Raw genomic sequence first — 21010 nt, forward strand, 5'->3', positions numbered from 1 at the left:
CAGTCTCATTGAGAAAGTCCTATTTTCTTCTTTTTTGATGTTTTTTATGGTGATAAAGGGGTAAGAGTCACATAATAGAAAACATACTGTTTTAACCATATTTAACTGTACAGTTCAGTGACACCAACTACATTCACACCATTACGCAAATCTCACCATCATCTATCCCCCAAATTTTTTACCTTCCTAAACTGAAACTGTCCCCATTAGAAACTAACTCCCCATTCCTCCTCCCCACTCTTCACCTCCCACTGCCCAGTCCCTGGCACCTACCAACATAGAGAAAGTCCTGTCTTCCGCTTCTTCTCACACGTCTGCTTTGTACGTCTCCCTTCTCATAATAGTAGCAATGTTACAGTTTGGCGGGTTTTCCATATGAGCCCAACATTGTGCAAAGTACTTTGCATGCACGTTCTGATTGAATCCTTACGAGAATCTGATGATGTAGGTACTGTCATTGCCTCTTTTTATAAATGAGGAAACTAAGGCTGGGAGGAAATATGCCTGAGCCTCATACAGTTGGTTAGACTGCCAAATTTAAAGCTCAGTTCAGACAGCCCCTAAAGTCCATTCTCTTTGCTATAGCTGCATAGTGTCTCAAGAAGTTAAACAGAAATCCACCGAATCAGTGACAGTCCCCATGGGGTTCTTCTTGAGTAATGCGGTGGTACCCTGGAGATGCTAAGGGCTTAAACTGACAGTGTGGGGGATCACATCAGCTGTGGTTTTCCAAGCTTCTATACAGATATTCCGATACCACATTTCTCCCCAGCAGAGGCCAGAGAAAATGAAAGTCGCTCAGTCATGTCCGACTCTTTGTGACCTCATGAACCATACAGTCCATGGAATTCGGTAGGCCAGAATACTGGAGTGGGTAACCTTTCCCTTCTGCAGGGGATCTTCCCAACCCAGGAATCAAACCCAGGTCTCCCACATTGCAGGCAGATTCTTTACCAGCTGAGCCACAAGGGAAGCCCCGGAAGAGGCCAGTAGGCAAATAAATTAAGCAGGAATTTATCTTCAGCAAACAAGGTTTATGAAAAATATTTTATATTTGGGACATAGCTCTTGGCAACCCTCTAGAATTGTATTATAACCATTAAAGAAATTTAAAATCTTCCCACAAAGGAAACCCCAGGCCCAGACAGGTTTACATGTGAGTTTTTTCACACTTTCAAGGAGGGGATAGTTTCACTTTTTACAAACTCTTCTAAAGAAGGGAAGAAAAGAAAGTATATCCCAACTCATCTCATGAGGCTGAGATATTCATAATTTCAAAAACCAGAAAACAAAAAAATAAATAAAAATATTTATTTTGAATATTAAAAAAAAAAAACAGAAAACAACAACATAAGAAAGGAAAATTTGAGTTTTACCTCACTCAAAAACATAGATGCAAAACCCCTCAAGTGTCTATTAGCAAACCAAACCCAAAAATGTCTGGAAATAGAATATACCGTGATTAAGTTGGTGTTTTCCCTAGACTGAAGGGTTAGTTTAATGTTACAAAATTAGTTGATATAATCTATCTCATTAACAAATTAAAGGGAAATAAAGACCTTTTCAACAGATATAGAAAAGGGTTTGATAAAATATCTATAGCTATTCATTATGCATATTTTAAAAATCTTAGCAAGTTAGAAGTAAAAGGGAACATGATAAATGGAATTTATATAGTCTACAGCAAATATCATACATAATGGTAAAATGTTGAAGGCATTCTCTGTAAGATTAGGAAAAAGAATAAAATGTCCATTATGTTTCAACTCAACACAGGCCCTCCCAGAGCACCTGGAAAAAAAGGAAAGATAGGAACGAAGATAGGGAAAAAAAGTAAAAGGCCAAATATTTGAAAAGAAGAAACATAGCTGTCATTATTTGTAGATGATATTATTGTCTATAGAAAATTCAAAACAACCTAGAAAAGTGTATTAGGAATAAATAAGAACTTAGCAAAGTTACTACATACAAATCAGTACAAAAAAGTTCACTGCATTTCTGTATCCTAAAAACACAGAAAAATAATTTTTTTAAAAAAGATATATATCATTTACCATAGCAATTCAGTTTATAAGTCCAACAAAAGATATGCAGGCCCTTTTTGGAGAAAATGTATAAAACTTTACCAAAAGACATTAAAGAAGACCGAAAGAAGGTCGGGGGAGGGAAGGACTGGGAGTTTGAGATTAGCCAGTGCAACATACAGAGCAGATAAACAACAAGGTCCTACTGTATAGTACTGGGAACTGGAATATATTTGATATTCTGTGATAATAATGGAAAAGAATATGAAAAGAAATGCATACATGTATAACTGAATCACTTTGCTAAACAGAAATTAACACAAGATTGTAAATCGGCTATACTTAAATAAAATTGTAAAGAAGACCTAAAATAAATGAAGAATTATGCTCTTGGATAGAACGACTCACAGTTTTTAGGATGTTGATTCTCCCCAAATTTTTTTACAAATTCAAATCCCAATGGGTTCTTTGTGTGGAACTCAGAAGGTGATTCTAAAATTCAAATGGAAGGACAAAAAGCCAATGACCAAGATACTTCTAAGAAAGAAGATGGAATTTGGTTAGGGTGAAGAATGGGACATACCCTATCAGATATCAAATTTTATTTTAAATTTATAGGAATTAAGATGTCCTGGATTTAGCATAAAGATTCTATTAAACCAATGGAACATACTGGAGAACCTAGAAACAGATACAGCATGAAGACTTGATTTATGACAGAGCAGGCTTTGCAGATCAGAAGGGAAGAATGAACTACAGTGCTGGGTTAATTGGGTATCCATGTGGAAAAAGATGAAATTGGATTCCTCCCTTGTCAAAAAATCAATTCCAGGTGGGTTAAAGACTTAAATGGGAAAGACAAAACTATAAAACTTTTAGAAGACAATATAGAAGTATATCTTTATGACCTTGGGATAAAAAAAATCGTATTCAAGATTCTTCAAAAGTATAAACCATAAGGGAATATACTGTAAATTTGACTCTATTAAAAATAAAAACTTCAGCTCTTCAAAGAACACCACAGAGTAAAAAATGCAAGCTACAAAAAATTCATATGTAAAATATTAGAACTCCATAACTTAATAAGAAAATAACTCAAGAGAAGGGGAAAATAGACAAAGAAAATGAACAGGCATTTCATATAAGAAACAAGAATGGCCCATAAACATTCAAAAAGGAACCCAAGCTCATTAGTACTCAGAGAAATTCATTTGAAACCACAATGAGATATCATTTCACACCCACCACAGACAGGTATTAAAAAGCTCAGCATTCCCACACATTGGGGTAACAGGAATTGTCATTCACTGCTGGTGGAGGTGTAAATTGTTACAGCCACGCTGGGAACCAGTTTGTTATTGCCTAATAAAACTGAGCGGGCTCCTACCCTACAGCCCATCAATTCTACACACAGGCATGGATCCTAGGGGAACTCGTGTACGTGTGCACAGGGGGCATACACAAGAATGTTCCTAGCAACATCATTCAGGACAGCCCTAAACTGAAAATCACTCAAATGCCACATAAATGATAGGATGATTAGATGGTGGTAGGTGCATATGATGAAATATGGGACAGCAGTGAAAACCAACCACAAAACCCTAGTGTTAAAGCAGAAAAACGCAAGTCACAGAAGAACACTCAATGTGCATTGATATGCCCTGTGTTCAGAGAAGCAGGCAAACCTCAACAACATATGGTTTAGGGATGTATTCTCACATGGTAGAAGTTGCATAGAAAAGTGCCGGAACCATTAGCTAAATTTCTGCATTGTCAGCTCTGGGAGGAGAGATCTGATTATAGAGGAATATGCAGAGGGCCTCTAAGCACAGTGTTCGATTCCTGTTTTTATTCGGTTTTGTGAGTTGGGTGGTAGTGTATGCAGATGTTAGTTTTCTTATTCTTCTTTTAACAAAAAAATTATATACACATTTCTATGCATAGTGTGTGTGTATATATATATACTTTATATATACACATAAAATTTTTAAATGTCAGTAACAAGGGAACATAAAAGAGGAGAGGTGGGGTGGGGGTATGGAAAGGGCAGGGGTGACAGAAAGAGTGTGATCTGCTCAAGGAGCTGAAAAAAGACCCACAGCTGAAGGAAGTGAAGCGGGGAGGGGGATGTGAGGAAGGTGAGGCTGGAGACGGGGCAGGAGCCAGATCACAGAGAATATTCTAAGCTTTGATGACTCCCTGGAAGATGGAAATGGAGTTGTCTTCACAGCATTACACAGGATTACCCCTACTGACCTCACTATGTACTTTAGAAGACATTTTAAATTTTTTTTGTTTTAATTTTTTGCTATGTCTCACAGCATTGTAGGGGCTTCCCTGGTGGCTCAGAGGTTAAAGCATCTGCCTCCAATGCGGGAGACCCAGGTTCCATCCCTGAGTTGGGAAGATCCCCTGGAGAAGGAAATGGTAACCCACTCCAGTATTCTTGCCTGGAGAATCCCATGGACGGAGAAGCCTGGTAGGCTACAGTCCATGGGGTCTTAAAGAGTCGGACACAACTGAGGGACTTCACTTTCACTTTCACAGCATGTGGGATCTTAGTTCCCTGACCAGGGATCAAACCCTCGCCCCCTGCATTGGGAGCAAGGAGTCTTAACCATTGGATCACCAAGGAAGTCCCCTAGAAGATACTTACAGAGGTGGACCTAAAGTAACCTGCTCCCAGCTCCTGAGTGAGTTCTGTTTCTCAGACAATGCTTTTACTCTCAGGGCAGATTATAGCACTGGGCAGCTGCTCCCTGCTCATCCAGAACAGGGAGGGATTGCAGGCTGGGCTGGCTCTGAGCCTGGCTCTGAGACCAGCTTAGAGAAGGAAGGGGAGCAGTCTGGTAAACGAAGTTCTGACTCTGCAAGGATCTCGCTTCTGCCAGGGAATGAAGGAGAAAAACAAACAAAAAAGCACTTCATAGTCCACCTGTCTCCAGATCTATTGTATATTACAGGGGACACTGGCCAGGAACAGTGGTCACCAGGAACATGACATACCTGTGACTCTAAAAACAGAACTTTGAGGGCTTCCCTGGTGGCTCAGTGGTAAAGAATACTCTTGCCAATTCAGGAGATCCAGATTCAATCCCTGGTCTGAGAAGATCCCACATGCCACAGAGGAAATAAGCCCATGCGCCACAACTTCTGAGCCTGTGTTCTAGAGCCTGAGAGCCCCAACGATTGAGCTTACGTGCTGCAACTACTGAAACACTCGTGCTCTAGAGCCTGTGCTCTACAACAAGAGAAGCCACTGAGATGAGAAGCCCATGCACCGCAACTGGACAGTAGCCCCCGTTTGCCACAACTGGAGAAGAGCCCACATGGCAGTGAAGACTCAGCATAGCCAATAAAAAAATAAATACAATTATTCTTCTTAAAAAAAAAAAAAGAACGCTGAATTTAGCTAGAAGGCTTTTCCTGGGATACCCAAGCATGCCTCACAGACATGAGCTCTCTAGGCACATGGAGTTAAGTGCTAACCTTGAAAGTGAAAGTCACTTAGTCGTGTCTGACTCTTTGCGACACCATGGAATAGTCTATGGAATTCTCCAGGCCAGAATACTGGAATGGGTAGCCTTTCCTTCTCCAGGGGATCTTCCCAGCCCAGGGATCAAACCCAGGTCTCCCTCATTGCAGGCGGATTCTTTACCAGCTGAGCCACCAGGGAAGCCCCAAGTGCTAACCGTGGTCAGCACTTACAAGGCCTCCTGGTGTCAACTTAACCACCCACTTGCTGGACTGAAAATCACATAATCTTTCCATTTCAGCTTATCTGTAGAAATGAGGATGACAAAAATGAGGCCTGTGTATCACAAGTTAGTGTTGGAATCGCAGCGTGTGAATGAAATACCTCTTGGAGATCAAGGCAAGCCTCTCCCAGCAGCACCCAGAGCACTTCGAGCCCCACCCTATCCCCCATGCCAACATGTGCTATGTTTATATAACTGTGGCTTTAAGTTCCTTCCCCAGTATACGGGGTGAGGTCCACCTGAGGAAGGAACTCTGTGTGTCTTGGTCATTCCATTAGCTCCAGTGCTGAGTACCAAGTATGGCCCACACACTGCAGCTGCTGAATATGGCTCAAGTCTCTCGTAATAAAAGAGTAGAATGAATTTTTAACTCTATAAAGTTCAATGGTCAACTCTAGATTTTCCATAGTGGTGGTATAGAAACTACCATATAATACTTAATTTTCTGTCTCTAAAATGCAGCGCTTCTTCCAGCCCTGAGTGAACACTCCATAGGTTCAGGCCCTTGTTCGTTCCTGGGCGCCCTGAGATGCTGGAGCACAGGGGCTGGCTCACGCTCTGTTGAGGAGGACAGCACCCCAATGCCCTGTAAGCTCCTGAGAGGCATGAGCCCTGGAAGCTGAGTACCACAGCAGGGGTTGGGGTGGGGGACACCAAACATATTTTGGAAAGCCAGGGACCTGAAAGCTCCTCTAGAAGAGACAAGAGGAGGCTTGCTTACTCCCATCCCCCACCTCATTCTTGGGTCCTGCTCTCAGTCCAAGACCTTGCAGGGCTGTCACATAAAAGAAGGTGCTCCACCCACACCACCACCCACACCCTGCACAGCAGCTAATCTCTTAGTAGACCAAAATAAGTAATATTTAATTAAAATATACACCCTACTATATACAAAACAGAACACAAGGACCCACTGTATAGAACAAGGAACTCTATACAACATCTTGTAATAACGTATCAGATCAGATCACATCAGTCGCTCAGTTGTGTCCGACTCTTTGCGACCCCATGAATCGCAGCACGCCAGGCCTCCCTGTCCATCACCAACTCCCGGAGTTCACCCAGACTCACGTTCATCGAGTCAGTGACGCCATCCAGCCATTTTAAAGAATACTTCTAGGTTGCACAGTGGTAAAGACTCTGCCTGCCAATGAAGGAGACGCAGGAGAAGATCCCTTGGAGGAGGAAATGACAACCCACTCTAGAATTTTTGCCTGGAAAATCCCATAGACAGAGGAGCCTGGCAGGCTACAGTCCATGTGGTCACTAAGAGTCAAACACAACTTAGAGACTGAGCACATGCACACATGTATTTATGTCTATATATATTTATATCTATATATAACTGAATAGGGCTTCCCTGATGGCTCAGACGGTAAAGAATCTGCCTGCAATGCAGGAGACCCCTGTTCAGTCCCTGGGTTTGGAAGATGCCATGGAAAAGGGAATGGGAACCCACTCCATTATTTCTGCCTGGAGAATCCCATAGACAGAGGAGCCTGGCGGGCTACAGTCCATGGAGTCACAAAGAGTCAGACACAACTGAGTGACTAACATATGACTGAATCACTTTGCTGTGTACCTGAAACTAACACAACATTGTAAATCAACTCTGTTTCAATAAAAAAAATTTTTTAAATAAGCAATATGTACTTTGGCCACCTCATGCGAAGAGTTGACTCATTGGAAAAGACCCTGATGCTGGGAGGGATTGGGGGCAGGAGGAGAAGTGAGAGGATGTGAGAAGTGAGGAAGTGAGAAGACAGAGGATGAGATGGCTGGATGGTATCACCGACTCGATGGACATGACTTTGAGTGAACCCCAGGAGTTGGTGATGGACAGGGAGGCCTGGCGTGCTGCGATTCATGGGGTTGTAAATAGTCGGACACAACTGAGCGACTGAACTGAACTGAACTGATTGAGTACTTACACTGTGCTAAATAATACACACGAGTTCTTTTATTCAATCCTCATAATAACTCTAGGAGAGAAATACCATTATTGCTCCCATTTTACAGATGAGGAAATGGAGGAGCCACAGAATTTAATCCTTACCCAAGATCATATATGCCAGAAAATGCTTGAGCCGCAGAGCCAAATGCCTGAGTAGGTTAGAGCTGCCTCCAGAGGCCTGGGCCAGGGTGCTGAGTCCCAGATCTGGGAGGCCAGGGCCAGCGGAATGCTGCAGCAGCTCCAGCCAGGCCTGAGCCCCCTCTCCTCCCTTACTTAACACCTGAAAACGCCCAGAGGCCACACAGCTGTGCATTCCTCTGCTCCTGATAAAGACTTCTTTTCAATGAATCACTTCCTTCAAAAGAAGGAAAAAATGCTTTTAGATCATTGCAGAAATTCCCACCCACATTCTCTAATACCAGCACTTTCTCTCATCCTGCTCAGATCCCCGGATCCTACCCCAGGAAGCACCAGAGCCTAGAGGACCACAAAGGTAGCCTCACAAACCCTTTGTGGCACGGGGACCTGAGGTCATAAGTGACCTCAGGAAACCACCCACCAGAGGCCCTTTCGTTCAGACAGGCTGGGCCTGTGTCTTGAATATCACTGACAGGAACAGACCTGCCTTCCTCAGAAGCTGGCCATCTACCCGGCTGTCTTCGTTTACCGGGTGGGGCCTTCGTCTCTGTCTTGTTCTGGCTGTCCTTCCTCCCTGGCTTTATCTCGCTCTTATTCCATTCATTCATTCATTTTTGTTTTCACCTTACTCATGGAACCTCTGTCTGATCCCTAGGTATCCACATTTGATTTTTCCCATATTCAGGTGGCCCCCTGACATATGAGGATCACTAGCCCACTGTTAGGTTAACCTGTCACCCCTATATCCTTTGCTGACTAATTCCAGTGCTTGGGCTGGGTCAAGCTAAGGTCACTTCCTGCCAGCTAGATTATATAGTCATATTTTTTAACAGCTTTATTGAGTTATAGTTACATACAATAAAGTTCAACGATTTTAAGTGTACAGCTCAATGACTTGGCAGATGTTAAAAGGCATGTGATGACTACTGAAACCGAGATATAGAATATTTCTATCACCCTCAAAAGTTCCCTTTTGTGCCCCTTTGCAATGAATCATCTCTCCCCATCCCTGGCTCTTGGCAGTTCTTAACCTGTCACTACAGAATATGTAGTTTTGTGTGTCCTGCTGCTTTCACTTAGGATGATGTTAAGATTCATCCACATCATTGCATGTATTGCTGAGGGGTTTTCCATGGTGTTTATACCGCAGTTTGTTCACTCACCAGTTGATTGGCATTCAGGTTGTTTTCAGCTTCTGGCTAAAATGAATAAAGCTGCTATGAACATTCCTGTACAAGTCCTTGTATGGACATAAGTTTGCATTTCTCTTAAGTAAAAACCTGTGAGTAGGATTGCAGTGTGCTAAATGTATACTTTAATAAAAATGGCCAATGCATTGTCCTGTGGCACCCACCAGGAGCAGATAAGAATTCTAATTGTTCCACATCCCCATTGACACTTGGTATGGTCAGTCTTTTTAATTTCAGCCATTCTCATAGGTGTGTAGTAGTATCTCACGGTTTTAATTTGCATTTTCCTGATTATTGTTGATGTTGAACATTTTTCCATGTGCTTACTGGCCACTCGATATTATCTTTTGTGATGTCCTTTGCTCATTTAAAAAAATCCATTTGGCTGCAGCAGGTCTTAGCTGTGGGCATGTAGAGTCTTTGTTGTACCATGGAGAATCCTTCATGGCATCGAATGGACTCTCTGGTTGCGGCACGCCAGCTCAGTAGTTGCAGCCCATGGGCTTAGTTGCTCCATGGCATGTGGTCTTAGCTCCCCAACCAGGGATCAAGGCCACATTTCTTGCATTGCAAGATGGATTCTTAACTACTGGACCACCAGTGAAGTCCCTTTTGCCCATCTTTTAATTGGGTTATTTGTCTTCTGAATGAGTTACAGGAGTTTCTCCAGTCTTAATCTCCCCTTTCTTCTCCCTTCCTCTATCCCCCTGGATCTTTCTCTTTCCCCCATGTGTCTTTGCTTCAGGTTCTGACTCTCTCCCCCACTCTCAGAGCTGTCCACCGTCTCCCTCCCTCTCTCCTCCTCCTTCCCCACTTGTATTTTCCCTTCTCCTCCCTGACACCTCAAACTGAAAATCTGGCCTCCCTTCCCATTTAACCTTAGAAAGAAATCCAACACAAACCCAGTGATTTCAGTTCTGGCAGGTTTCCCTGTTCCAATTAGGAGCAAAAATACCCATCTCTCCAGCTGAAGACCTAGAGAAGTAAAAAGAGAACTTCTTTAGGTGTAATGGAAAGATGGTTTTCTTTGCATTCTGGCATCTTCCTCCCCTGTAAATGGTTAATAGTGCTTATGGATGGTAGGACTTTTTACTCAAGCATAACAATGGAAAGTCACAGGTGTTATGTGAAGTTCATCCTGCTTAATCAGTGATGCAACAGCCTTCACAAACATAAGATTAGTTGTTCACATAAGAAGGCTCTCCCTTGGAACATCTCCCAATCCCAGAAGGATTATATCTTGCCCAGTTGCAGGGGAGGAGCAGCCTAGCCCAAAGCCGGCAGCTTGTTTGAGGGAACCAGTGTGACAATGTTTGATTGCAAAGTTCATAACACTTTATGAAGTATTAGAGACTTTCAGATGGATGACCAAGGAATGGTCTTAGGTTTTTTTTTTAATAAAATTTTAAGGGTCATATTCCACTTACAGTTATATTGGCTCTATCCCCTATGTTGTAAGTACATCCTTGTAGACTATCTTATACCCCAATAACTTGTACCTCCCACTCCCCACCCCTATATTGTCCCTCCCCACTCTTCACACTGGTAGCCCCAAGTTTGTTCTCTGTATCTGTGAGTCTGCTCTCTTTTTGTTATATTCACTAGTTTGTTGTATTTTTTAGATTCCACTATTTATTGTTGTTGTTAGTCCCCAAGTCATGTCCCAACTCTTTTGCAACCCCATGGACTGTCACCTACCAAGCTCCTCTGTCCATAGGATTTTCCAGGCAACAATACTGGAGTAGGTTGCAATTTCCTTCTCCAGGGGATCTTCTACATCTCCTGTACTGCAGGCAGATTCTTTACCACTGAGAAACCAGGGAAGCCCTGGTTACATCTTAAAAATGTATTAATACAAGGAAAAAACAATAGAATAGTGTCCATAATGTGGCATTTTTCTATAAATTAAAAAATAAACAGGTATAGATATATGATGTTGGTATATGCATACATACATTTTCCCGAAAAAAATCACAAGAAAGCAGCAGCAGTGATGAGATGTGGATGATAGAGTTATACAGGGAAAAGGGTGTTAAGTAATGTCATATAATATTTGTCTTTCTCTTTCTTATTTCACTTAGCATAATGCCCTCCAAGTCCATCCATGTTGCTGCAAATAGCAAAATTTTGTTCTTTTTTATGGCTGAGTAATATTCCATTGTGTGTGTATATGTACCATATGTTCATTATCCATTCGTCTGTTGATGTACACTTACATTGCTTCCATATCTTGGCAATTGTAAAATATGCTGCTGTAAGCATTAGGGTGCATGTATCTTTTCAAATTAATGTTTTTGGTTTTTCTGGACATGCACTCAGGAGTCAAGTTGCTGGGTCATATGGTAGTTCTATTTTTAATTTTCTGAGAAACTTCCATACTGTTTTCCACAGTGGCTTCACCAGTTTACATTCCCACCAGCAGTGTATGAGGGTTTCCTTTTCTTCATGTTCTCACCAGTATTTGTTATTTGTGATCCATTCTGGCTGGTATGAGGTGATATGTCACTGTGGTTTTGATTTGCATTTCCCTAATGATTAGCAGCGTTGAGAATCTTTTCATGTGCCTGTTTACCATCTGCATTTAATGTCAATTCCATTCTTCTGCCCATTTTTAAATCATATCATTTTGTTTTTTTACTGTTGAGTTGTGTGGGCTATTTACATATGTTGAATATTAACCTCTTACTGGTCATATAATTTACAAATACCTTCTCCCATTCAGTAGGCTGTCTTTTTATTTTGTCAATGGTTACCTTTGCTGTGCAAAAACTTTTTTTTAACTAGGTCCCATTTGATTATTTTTGCTTTTATTTCCTTTACTTTAGGAGACAGATCCAAAAATATTGGTACAATTTATATCAAAGAGTTTTCTGTCTATATTTTACTCTAAGTTTTATCATATCCAGTGTTACATTTAGGTCTTTAATCCTTTTTGAGTTTATTTTTGTACATGGTATTTGACAATGTTCTGATTTCTTTTACATGTAGCTGTCCAGTTTTCACAACATCATTTATTGAAAAGACTGTCTTTTCTCCATTGTATATTCTTGATTCTTTTGTCATAGACTAATTGAATATAAGTACGTAGATTTATTTCTGGGCTCTCAAACCTGTTCCATTGATCTGTGTGTCTGTTTTTGTCCCAGTACCATTTTTTTTACTGTAACTTTGTACTGTAATCTGAGGTCAAGGTTTGCCATCCCTCCAGCTCTGTTCTTCTTTCTCAAGATTGTTTTGGCTATTTGGAGTCTTTTGTGTTTCATACAGATTTTTAAATTATTTTAGGTCTGTAAAAAAAAATGCCTTTGATATTTTGATAGGGATTGCAGTGAATCTGTGGGTTACCTTAGGTAGTGTGGTCATTTTAATAATATTGATTCCCCACCAAGTTGGACTGTTTCCTGAACTTCTTCTGGCCTTTCATTGTTAGTGTATAGAAATGCAACAAATTCTGTATATGAATTTTGTAACCTGCAACTTTACTACTAGAGCTCTTGATGAGCTCTGAGCTATAGTAGTTTTTCTGGTGGTGTCTTTAGGATTTTCCATGTATAGTATCATGTCACCTGCAGACAGTAACAGTTTCACTTCTTCCTTTCCAATTTGGATTCCTTTTATTTCTTTTTTTCTCTGGTTGCTGTGGCTAGGACTTCCAAAACTGTGTTGAACAGAAGTGGTAAGAATGGACCTCCTTGTCTTATTCCTGATCTTAGAGGAAATACTTTCATCTTTTCACCATTAAATATGATGCTAACTGTGGGTTTGTCATATATGGCCTTTATTATGTTGAAGTATGTTCCTTCTATGAATGCTCTCTGGAGAGTTTTTATCATAATGGGTGTCAAACTTTATAAAAAGCTTTTCATACATCTATTGAGATAATCATATGGTTTGGGACTTTTTAAAAAGCTTATTAAAATATATTTTATATACCATATCATATTTTACATACCATAAAATATATTTTACATTTAACCCATTTAAGATATATACATAGAACTATGTAATGTTTCTTGTGTCTTGCTTTTTTCAATTAGCATGATGTTTTCACAGTTTATCCATGTTCTGACATATATCAGTACTTCATTTCTTTTGTGGTTGAATAATTTCCATTTTATAGATATTATTCCATTGTGTAGATATACCATGTTTTCTTTATTCATTCTTCAGCCAGTAGACATTTAGGTTATTTCCACCTTTTGTCTATTATAAATAATACTGCTGTAAAATTCACATACAAGCTTTAGTGCAGATGTATGTTTTCATTTCTCTTGGATGTCAGACTTAGTGAATCATATGGTAACTTTAGGAGTTATTTGAGGGACTGCAAAACTATTTTCCAAAGGGCTGGAACCATTTTACATTTCCACCAACACTGTATGAGGGTTTAGATTTCTCTATACTCTTGCCAACCCTTCTTACTATCTAACTGGAATGGTTTTCTGATCCTATAACTGAATTGAAACATCACACATACATACACAACCATACAAACATTTATACAACCATTGACACAGACACACACACAAAACTATGTCCATGCCTTCTTGCACACACCTCTAGAGTTCATAGACATATATACAGAATTCCAGATAGACATTCACAACCATACATACATATATCACACATAGCATACATGCTTATCTGACCCACATGCATTAACATAATAAGACATACAATAGACCAGTGCCATCAAACATGTACATACAATTGTCACAGGTTCTGAATAAACATACACACTTGTACATACATACTCAGTAATGGATTCACAACTGCTCAAACACACATTCTTCAAATAATAGTTGTACCCACAAAGCACAGTCCTAAAAAGGCACATATATGTAGTTATCATCACTTAAAGGTAGATAACTGAAGACTGGTTGAATGTATTTACTTTGGATGGCATGGAGATTTCATTAATATTTGGTGTAGTGGGTAGAAAGATGTTTTCATTCATTCATTAAGTTACAAGTAACATATTAAGCGTATAAGAAACACAAAGATAAACAAGACATAGTCCCTTCCTCATGAACTTGTAGTCTAGTGATGGGGGATGGTCAGTAAATAAACAAGGAAACAATCACAGTCTTTGATACGTGCTGAGAAGAAAATAAGCAAGGTAAGACATTAGATAATAAGAGAAGCCTCAGGATAGTTAGTAATTTCCAGATGCTTTTAGAACTTTTGCTCCCTCTTTCAGCCTGGAAAAGTGAAGAGGTTGCAGATTTACCATCACTAAGTCACAGGATAAACTGGTGTGTGTGTGTGTGTATGTATGTGTGTGTGTTAATACTAACATTAGTGAGAGTGTGGGCTCAGGACCTGGAGTACCTGGTTTTAAATGTTGGTTCATTCTAGTTGAGTGATTTTTCTCTTTCCCTCAGTTTCTCATCCAAAAATAGGGATGATAATAGTTCCTTTAATAAGGATTAAACTAGCTGATACTTATGAAGCACTTAAAACTGCCTGGCGAGTGTTCTCAACATTAGCCATCATATCATTTTTCGAGAACAGGTTTTCTTAGAGGGAGGTGAGTGCACTAGAAAATGGGTGGAGAGGGGCTGGGGGAACATAAGGAAGAGCCTGACAGTGCTCTGTTGACTGTAAATTGAATGGGCCTTCATCCCAAGCCTTATCTGAGCAGTCTTTCGGAATGTGACCCTGGCATACCACCCCAACAGACCATAAACCAATCTACCACCACTCCGCTCTGCCCACAGCCACAAACCACAGAGAAAAAGACACACGATGGGTGGTGCTGGGCGTGCCTGTTGGTTTTTAGTTGCGTCAGAATGCAGCAGCTCTGCTGTGGGTCTGGCTCCTAATGCTTGTTGTTTCTGCAGGTCAGCACCTATCACCCTGCACCTGCCTCCCCAGGACATTCCACGGCCATTGTCAGTCTTCCTGGCTCCCAGCAACACCTCTCAGCTAACATGTGAGTAAAAAAAAAAAAAAAAAAAATGAGTTCAACCCTCCACTCCTGGTCCTGGCACAGAGCGGTCATCTTTGCCATCCCTCTCTCATCGAGCATCCCCCATCCCCAACCATCCCATGCAGAGAAACAACAGCTTCCCTTCCTTTACAATGTCCAAAGGAAATAATGATGAAAAATACAAATTACCAAATTACATCATCCTGGCTCATTATTTTACAAAAGCAGAAAGAAACTAGATTATGTACGAAAACCCTACAGGGAGATTGGGTACTGAGCGATTTCTGTTGTATTTCTTTAGATTCACAATGCTTGGTCATCAGTAGATGCTGCTGTATCAGTGAGAAATAAATATAACATTTCAGGAGGGAAAGAAATCTTGCAGATGAGAACATTCTCCTAGCCCCTTTGATAAAACCTTTCAGTGCCTCAAAGTCCTTAGAGCAGTTGTTCCCAACCTCTGGGCTCTAATGCTGATGATCTGAGGTGGAGCTGGTATAATAATAATAGAGATATAGTGCACAATAAATGTACTTTGTGCACTTGAACGTGTACTTGAATCATCCTGAAACCATCCCACTGGCACCAAAAAGGTTGGAAACTGCTGCCTTAGCGTCTATCCGGCTCAAAGCCATACACTTTTAACCCCAAATCTGGGAAACCAAAGTGGGTTATTTTTAATGCCTTTAGTTGGGTAATTATTCTCCTTCCAAAGCCGAACTACTCCCCATGGTCTTTATCCCCCAGCTCATACCTGGATGTTATCTACCCAAGCTACTCTGTGGACTTCAGAGTGGAAAATCACTGCTCCAACCCAAGAACATTTCTACCACGTTTCAAGCCCATCCTTCTCCATCCCACAATGCAGCCAATATTCATTCCACTGTGTGCCAAAACACTGAAATTAACCCTTGCCTCCCACTTCCCCATGTCCATCTCCTGCCTACATTAAGCTAGCATCTTGGGGGTCAGACACGTCACTACCCTCAGGAGAGGGAATGAATCAGAGAGGCTTCTATGCTGACCCCTCGGTTCCCTGAACCTTGATGGCTGTGACCACTGTCTTGAGGGTACTCTAAGCAGTGTGAACAAGCATCCTAGATAGAACCATCACTTTCAGGCTTTCGACCCGACTCTGCCACTGATTCCTGGTCACCAACTCCTTTCTCTATTCTCAGCTAGTTTCCCCAATGTCAAAATACTGATGTGACCTCAGTGAGTGACTTGGAGCTTCAGAGCACGCTATGGAGGAGTGAGGAGATGGAGGGGGCAGGGATTTGGGCCCCTCCGCTGCAACTTCAACAAGGTTCCACCATTTCCATCTGCCTTACATAGTGAGGTTTCAATTCTTAAAGGATGTTTAGTGCTAACCACTGGGTTAGGACTCTGAGTTTTCCTCTCCCTTCACCCTTTGCTGGTTCCACTAGGCACACTCACCAGCATCCTTCACCAGTTCCCTGTGTTTCCCCAGGTTTGTAGCTCTGCACTCCTACTCAGCCCATGGACCCGATGAACTGGACCTACAGAAGGGAGAGGGCGTCAGGGTCCTGGGCAAGTACCAGGACGGCTGGCTCAGGGGCGTCTCCTTGGTGACCGGGCGAGTTGGCATCTTCCCCAACAACTATGTCATCCCCATTTTCAGGTGCGTCCTCTCCAATCTCAGGCATCAGAGGGTTGGATCATCTAGGCCAGAGTCCATCTCTGAGTTGAATGGCTGAAAGACTCAATCCTTTCAGAGTGTGGGCCAAGAAACAATTTTTGCTTCACTATCCTCCTAATGCTTAATTAAAAAAAAAAAAAGTAAAATGGTTATCTTTTAAATAGCTCTTCACATTTTACAAGTATTGATACTTTTGCATCTTTTAACTCTTTGGCTATGCTCAAGTATCCCAATAGGTGGGTGTTATTTTACAGATGATGAAAGTGATGTGCAGTTAACCAGCCTACTCAAGAGCTAGACTTCAGTTCTACTGTATAACCCCCACAAATCACACTTCACTGTCTTCACCAAGACACTCCATAATCATAGGACAATGGGAAAGCCCAATGATCAGAAGACCTCTGGGAGCACCTTAGGAGACTTCCCAGGATGTGGTGCCATTAGGCAGGGTTTTCGTGACTCAGACCACTACCCATACATCCAACCCCCAAGTCACATGCTAGTTACCCTGCAGGTCTTCTTTCCAAACAGCTTTCCCAACCTTTTTCATTCTCTGGCACATGCATCAATTGCACTGCTGCAGTTTGTCCAGCCACCTCATACAACCACAAGTAAACACAGGCCCCCAAAACTATCCATGGCTCCTCCTATAAGTCCAGGTGCTACCTCCACCCCCTATAAGTCCAGGCAAAGCCTATCACAAGGTACCAAGCCCCTTACCACACATAAACACTACCTTTATGACATACCAGAGAGTCATAACTCCAAGGAAAGGGATAATCCCATTGTTCTCTATGGGGGTCAGAGCAGGAGTCATACATGGCCAGTTTGGGGAACCTTCCTGTAGGTGGGCAGTGTGTCCAGAGGAGGGCTGCAATGGTGAGGAAATAGAAGCTACATCACTAGATAAACCTAGAAAGACACTAGGATTGTTTGAGTGCAGAAGACAAGGGTCAGAGAGACCATAATAGACTGTGTAGATCAGGAAGTAGGCTGGTTCCCTCAGGGGACAGTGAACCAGTGAATACAACTTAGAAGATTCTGGTTCAATAAAAGACTGCACTTGCTTTTATTGAGGTGGCGAATCCCCTTTCTAGATAGAATACAGGCAAAGTGTGGGTACCAATAGTTCCAGGCAAAAAGATTTCTTTGCATGCCAGAAAGTTGGAATAGAGGGTCATAGTTACTCCCTTCAGTGGTTCTTGGAATTTGTTAGAAATTTGCAAAATCCCCAAAGGCAAACTAAGGATGCCTATAACTGATGCTTTAATCCATTTAGTTAGCAAATATATACTGAGCACAGTAGGTTAGGCACCCTTCTAGACACTGGAGAAACACCAGTGAACAAAATACACAGAAATCTCTGCCCACTGGAGCTTATACTCTGGTGGGTTGGACAGAAAATAAATAGACGTGTAAGGAATATAAGTGGTGTGCTGATGATAAGGTCTAAGGAGAAAAAATAAGTCAGGAAAGGGGGATAGAATTTATGTGAGGGTGACTACAATGTTAATAGTCTGGTTGGGGTGGGCTGGCTGAGCGGTGAGAAGGAAGAATGGAGGAATGCGGGAAGTGTTTTCCAGGCCCAAGGAACAGCGAGGACAGATCAAAGGCCCCGGGGAAGGAGCATACTGACATGAAGGCCGAGAGGACTGGATTAGGGAAGTGAGAGGGGCCTCGTAGGAGATGAGGCCAGAGTGGTAACAGGGATTCAGATTCAGAATTTGCTCAGTCATAATGAGGAATGTGACTTCAACCATGTTATAGGGCTTGGAGCAGAAGCATTGACATGATCTAACTTGTGTTATAATCAGAACCCCTCCGGGTGCTGGGTTGAGAGTGAACTGTAGACAGGAAAGGTGGAAGCAGAGAGACTAGTTAAGCGGATATGGTAAGAATCCAGGGGGTGGGGGTGCGGGGGAGCTGGGGCGGGGGGTGTTGACGGTGAAATGAACAAAGGTGCTGGCTGTGGAGGGAGGGAGGGGGCGGTGGTTAGATTTTGGTTTATTCTAAAGGTAGAAACAATAGGATTTTCTGACAAATCCAATTCTGGGTGTAAAAAGAGAGGATTCAAAGTGAGTCCTGAATAACTGAAGACAAGGTTGCCTTTTACTGAGATGGAGTAAATCCAAAAGAGAACAAACAGGTTTTGAGGTGTTAGTGAGGGGAAGCAAAAGCCTGGTTTGCAGCACATTGTCTCAGATGCCTTAGTATTCCTAGTAAATGGTTGCATCTATACAAGTCTAGCATTTAAGAAAGAAGTCTAAGCTTAAGATGAAAGCCCAAAGACTAGATGAAATCATCAAGGTAGGATCCGTTGTGGTGGAGAGAATGACAGTGAGCCGGGAGCTCAATTCCTCAGGGAAACAGGGAAAGTGATGTCTGCAACAAGGCAGAGTAGGAGATGGTAGAGTCTGTTCTTGTGAGTCCACGCTGCGAAGTCTTGAGGACAGTGGGAGGATAGTTCAGAAGTGACAGAGAAGAGCAAAGACCTACCTTAACTCATGAACAGTCTTCCATGGAAGAAACTATCATGAACTCTCTAGGGCCATCTCTACTAGTCTAGTGGGGCATTTGTATCAGGCCTTAGCCTGAAGTCCTGATTATTCCACAAAAAACCATTAAAGTAAGAGTCACTGTATAATTCATCATCCAAACTAGGACATTTTTGAGATAGAAGAGGGACACTACCAGGAGAGCAGCTGTAAACTGAGATTCTCCCTGGAAAATCTGGACTTAAGATCACCCTAACTAGAATGCACATGGGACTCTGTTCCAATGAAGTTCAAGGCTCCAGCTTCCTATTCTCGCCTTGGCTTTTCTCCAAGGTAGATCTATTCTTGGGCAAACGAGCTTCTGGACTCACTGGACTCACTCTATCCGAGGTGGCCGTGTGTCAGATGGTGGATGGATGTTCAGCAGCACCATAGGTGGCCATGAGTCCTTCCGCACCCCTGGCTCATAGAAACCTGACTATGTGCATATATTGAGATGCTGCTGATGCTGATGGGTGTGTTTGCTTCCAGGAAATCAGCATTTCCAAAAAGGAAAGTCACTGTCACCATATAATCTCCTTAGGGCTATTAGTTGACAGCAGATCAATGCTTTCTCTGTGTGTTATGTTTTCTCTGACAGCCTCCCAGATGCAGAGAAGGTTTCCATCCCCAAAACCTTGGATGCAGATGACATGCTCAGTTTGTCTATCTAGGGGCAGCTCACCCTTGTTCTTAATAACCCTTCCCATTGCGGGAGGCTTGGTTCCTCCCAGTTCTCAGGGCTAAATGAGGCCATTCTTTGTCAGCGGAGTTTCTGCTACTGAGTGGGTTGGACTACATGTACGAGGTCCCTTTCTGCTCTTTGGTTCTGTGTGAGTGAGAGGTTTGCCCCCCATTTTCATTGTGTTTGCAGAGATGGCTCTGCACTACCTCCAGCCCCCATGGTGTACAGGACTGCCTTTTCTAAGACAGCCAGACCTCCAAGGTGTGAGGTGCCCCCTGAGATTTGAACTTTCGCTCTTAATCAGCATCATCTCCTAATGCATTGAGCCAGAGTCTGGGGATCAATTGAGAGACCAGAGCTGACCAAAATGCGAGGGTTTTGGTTTACAGTTCAGCAAGTAAGCCTTTTAATTACCGAAAGAGGAGAGGCTGCTGTGGTGTGTGAAGCTCCAGCACTCTGTGCTTGAGGGTAATGCCAGCCTATCCAGCTGTGCTGACCACACCTAGATCTCTGCCACCACGACCTATTCCCCAGATCCCAGAGATAGCCCGTGGGTCGAGGGTACACAACACTTGTCACGTTTTCATTCAGGCCCTTCGTAGCAGCACCTACATGCTTTTGGGTTTCCTCCTCCACACCCAGTCTCAATGGAGGCATGTTTCCTCCCATTTTAGAGGCTGCAGAAACCAGCTCCTCCCCATTCCTTCTCCTCCTCTTCACTTTCCCTCTCCCCTCCCCGTTCTCCCCAACCTCCTCAGCTCATCACCACAGCTGAGAGACAGGCTTAGCCTCTCAGAACTTGGAAATGGGAACAAGGAAGGAACAAGGGAGGAAAGCACATGGGCCAAGTTGAAGACCGTTCATGGTGGGCACTCAAGCAGCAGCCCCTGATCAGACACTCCCCGCCTCAGACTCCTGCCTCACTAGTCTCAGAAGCTTCCCTAGGATCCTGTTTCCAAGCTCTTTCCACTCCTTTCTGTCCTCCCAATAAACGCCTTTCTGCCCAGTAAGCCAGGATAATTCTCTTTCAGGCAGCCTTCACCAGACTCATATGCCATCCTGTTGCCTAAAGGGTAGAGAAAAGTGACAGGTGGGCCACCACTCACTGTCCTTTCACTTGCTACACGGCACTGTA

The 21010-nt window shown here is 42.4% G+C and overlaps 1 protein-coding gene and 1 long non-coding RNA gene across 4 annotated transcripts in view; one reads left to right on the plus strand and one right to left on the minus strand.

Annotated features, from left to right (window-relative positions):
- Positions 1-21010, plus strand: part of SH3RF2 (SH3 domain containing ring finger 2) — a 148638-nt gene that overhangs the window by 99715 nt on the left and 27913 nt on the right. For all 3 annotated transcript variants that reach the window (XM_061423862.1, XM_061423863.1, XM_061423864.1), the window contains 2 exons: positions 14908-14999; positions 16468-16638. In XM_061423862.1, coding sequence (XP_061279846.1) covers positions 14908-14999; positions 16468-16638 — 263 coding nt within the window. The remainder of the gene's footprint in view (positions 1-14907; positions 15000-16467; positions 16639-21010) is intronic.
- LOC133251425 (uncharacterized) lies at positions 14816-17357 on the minus strand. Its single transcript, XR_009737616.1, has 3 exons — positions 17198-17357; positions 16434-16516; positions 14816-14992 (listed from the first exon to the last, which is right to left on the minus strand). It is a non-coding gene; the product is annotated as an uncharacterized LOC133251425 (long non-coding RNA).

This window comes from Bos javanicus, chromosome 7 (assembly GCF_032452875.1).
Source record: "Bos javanicus breed banteng chromosome 7, ARS-OSU_banteng_1.0, whole genome shotgun sequence".
Lineage (NCBI taxonomy): Eukaryota > Metazoa > Chordata > Mammalia > Artiodactyla > Bovidae > Bos > Bos javanicus.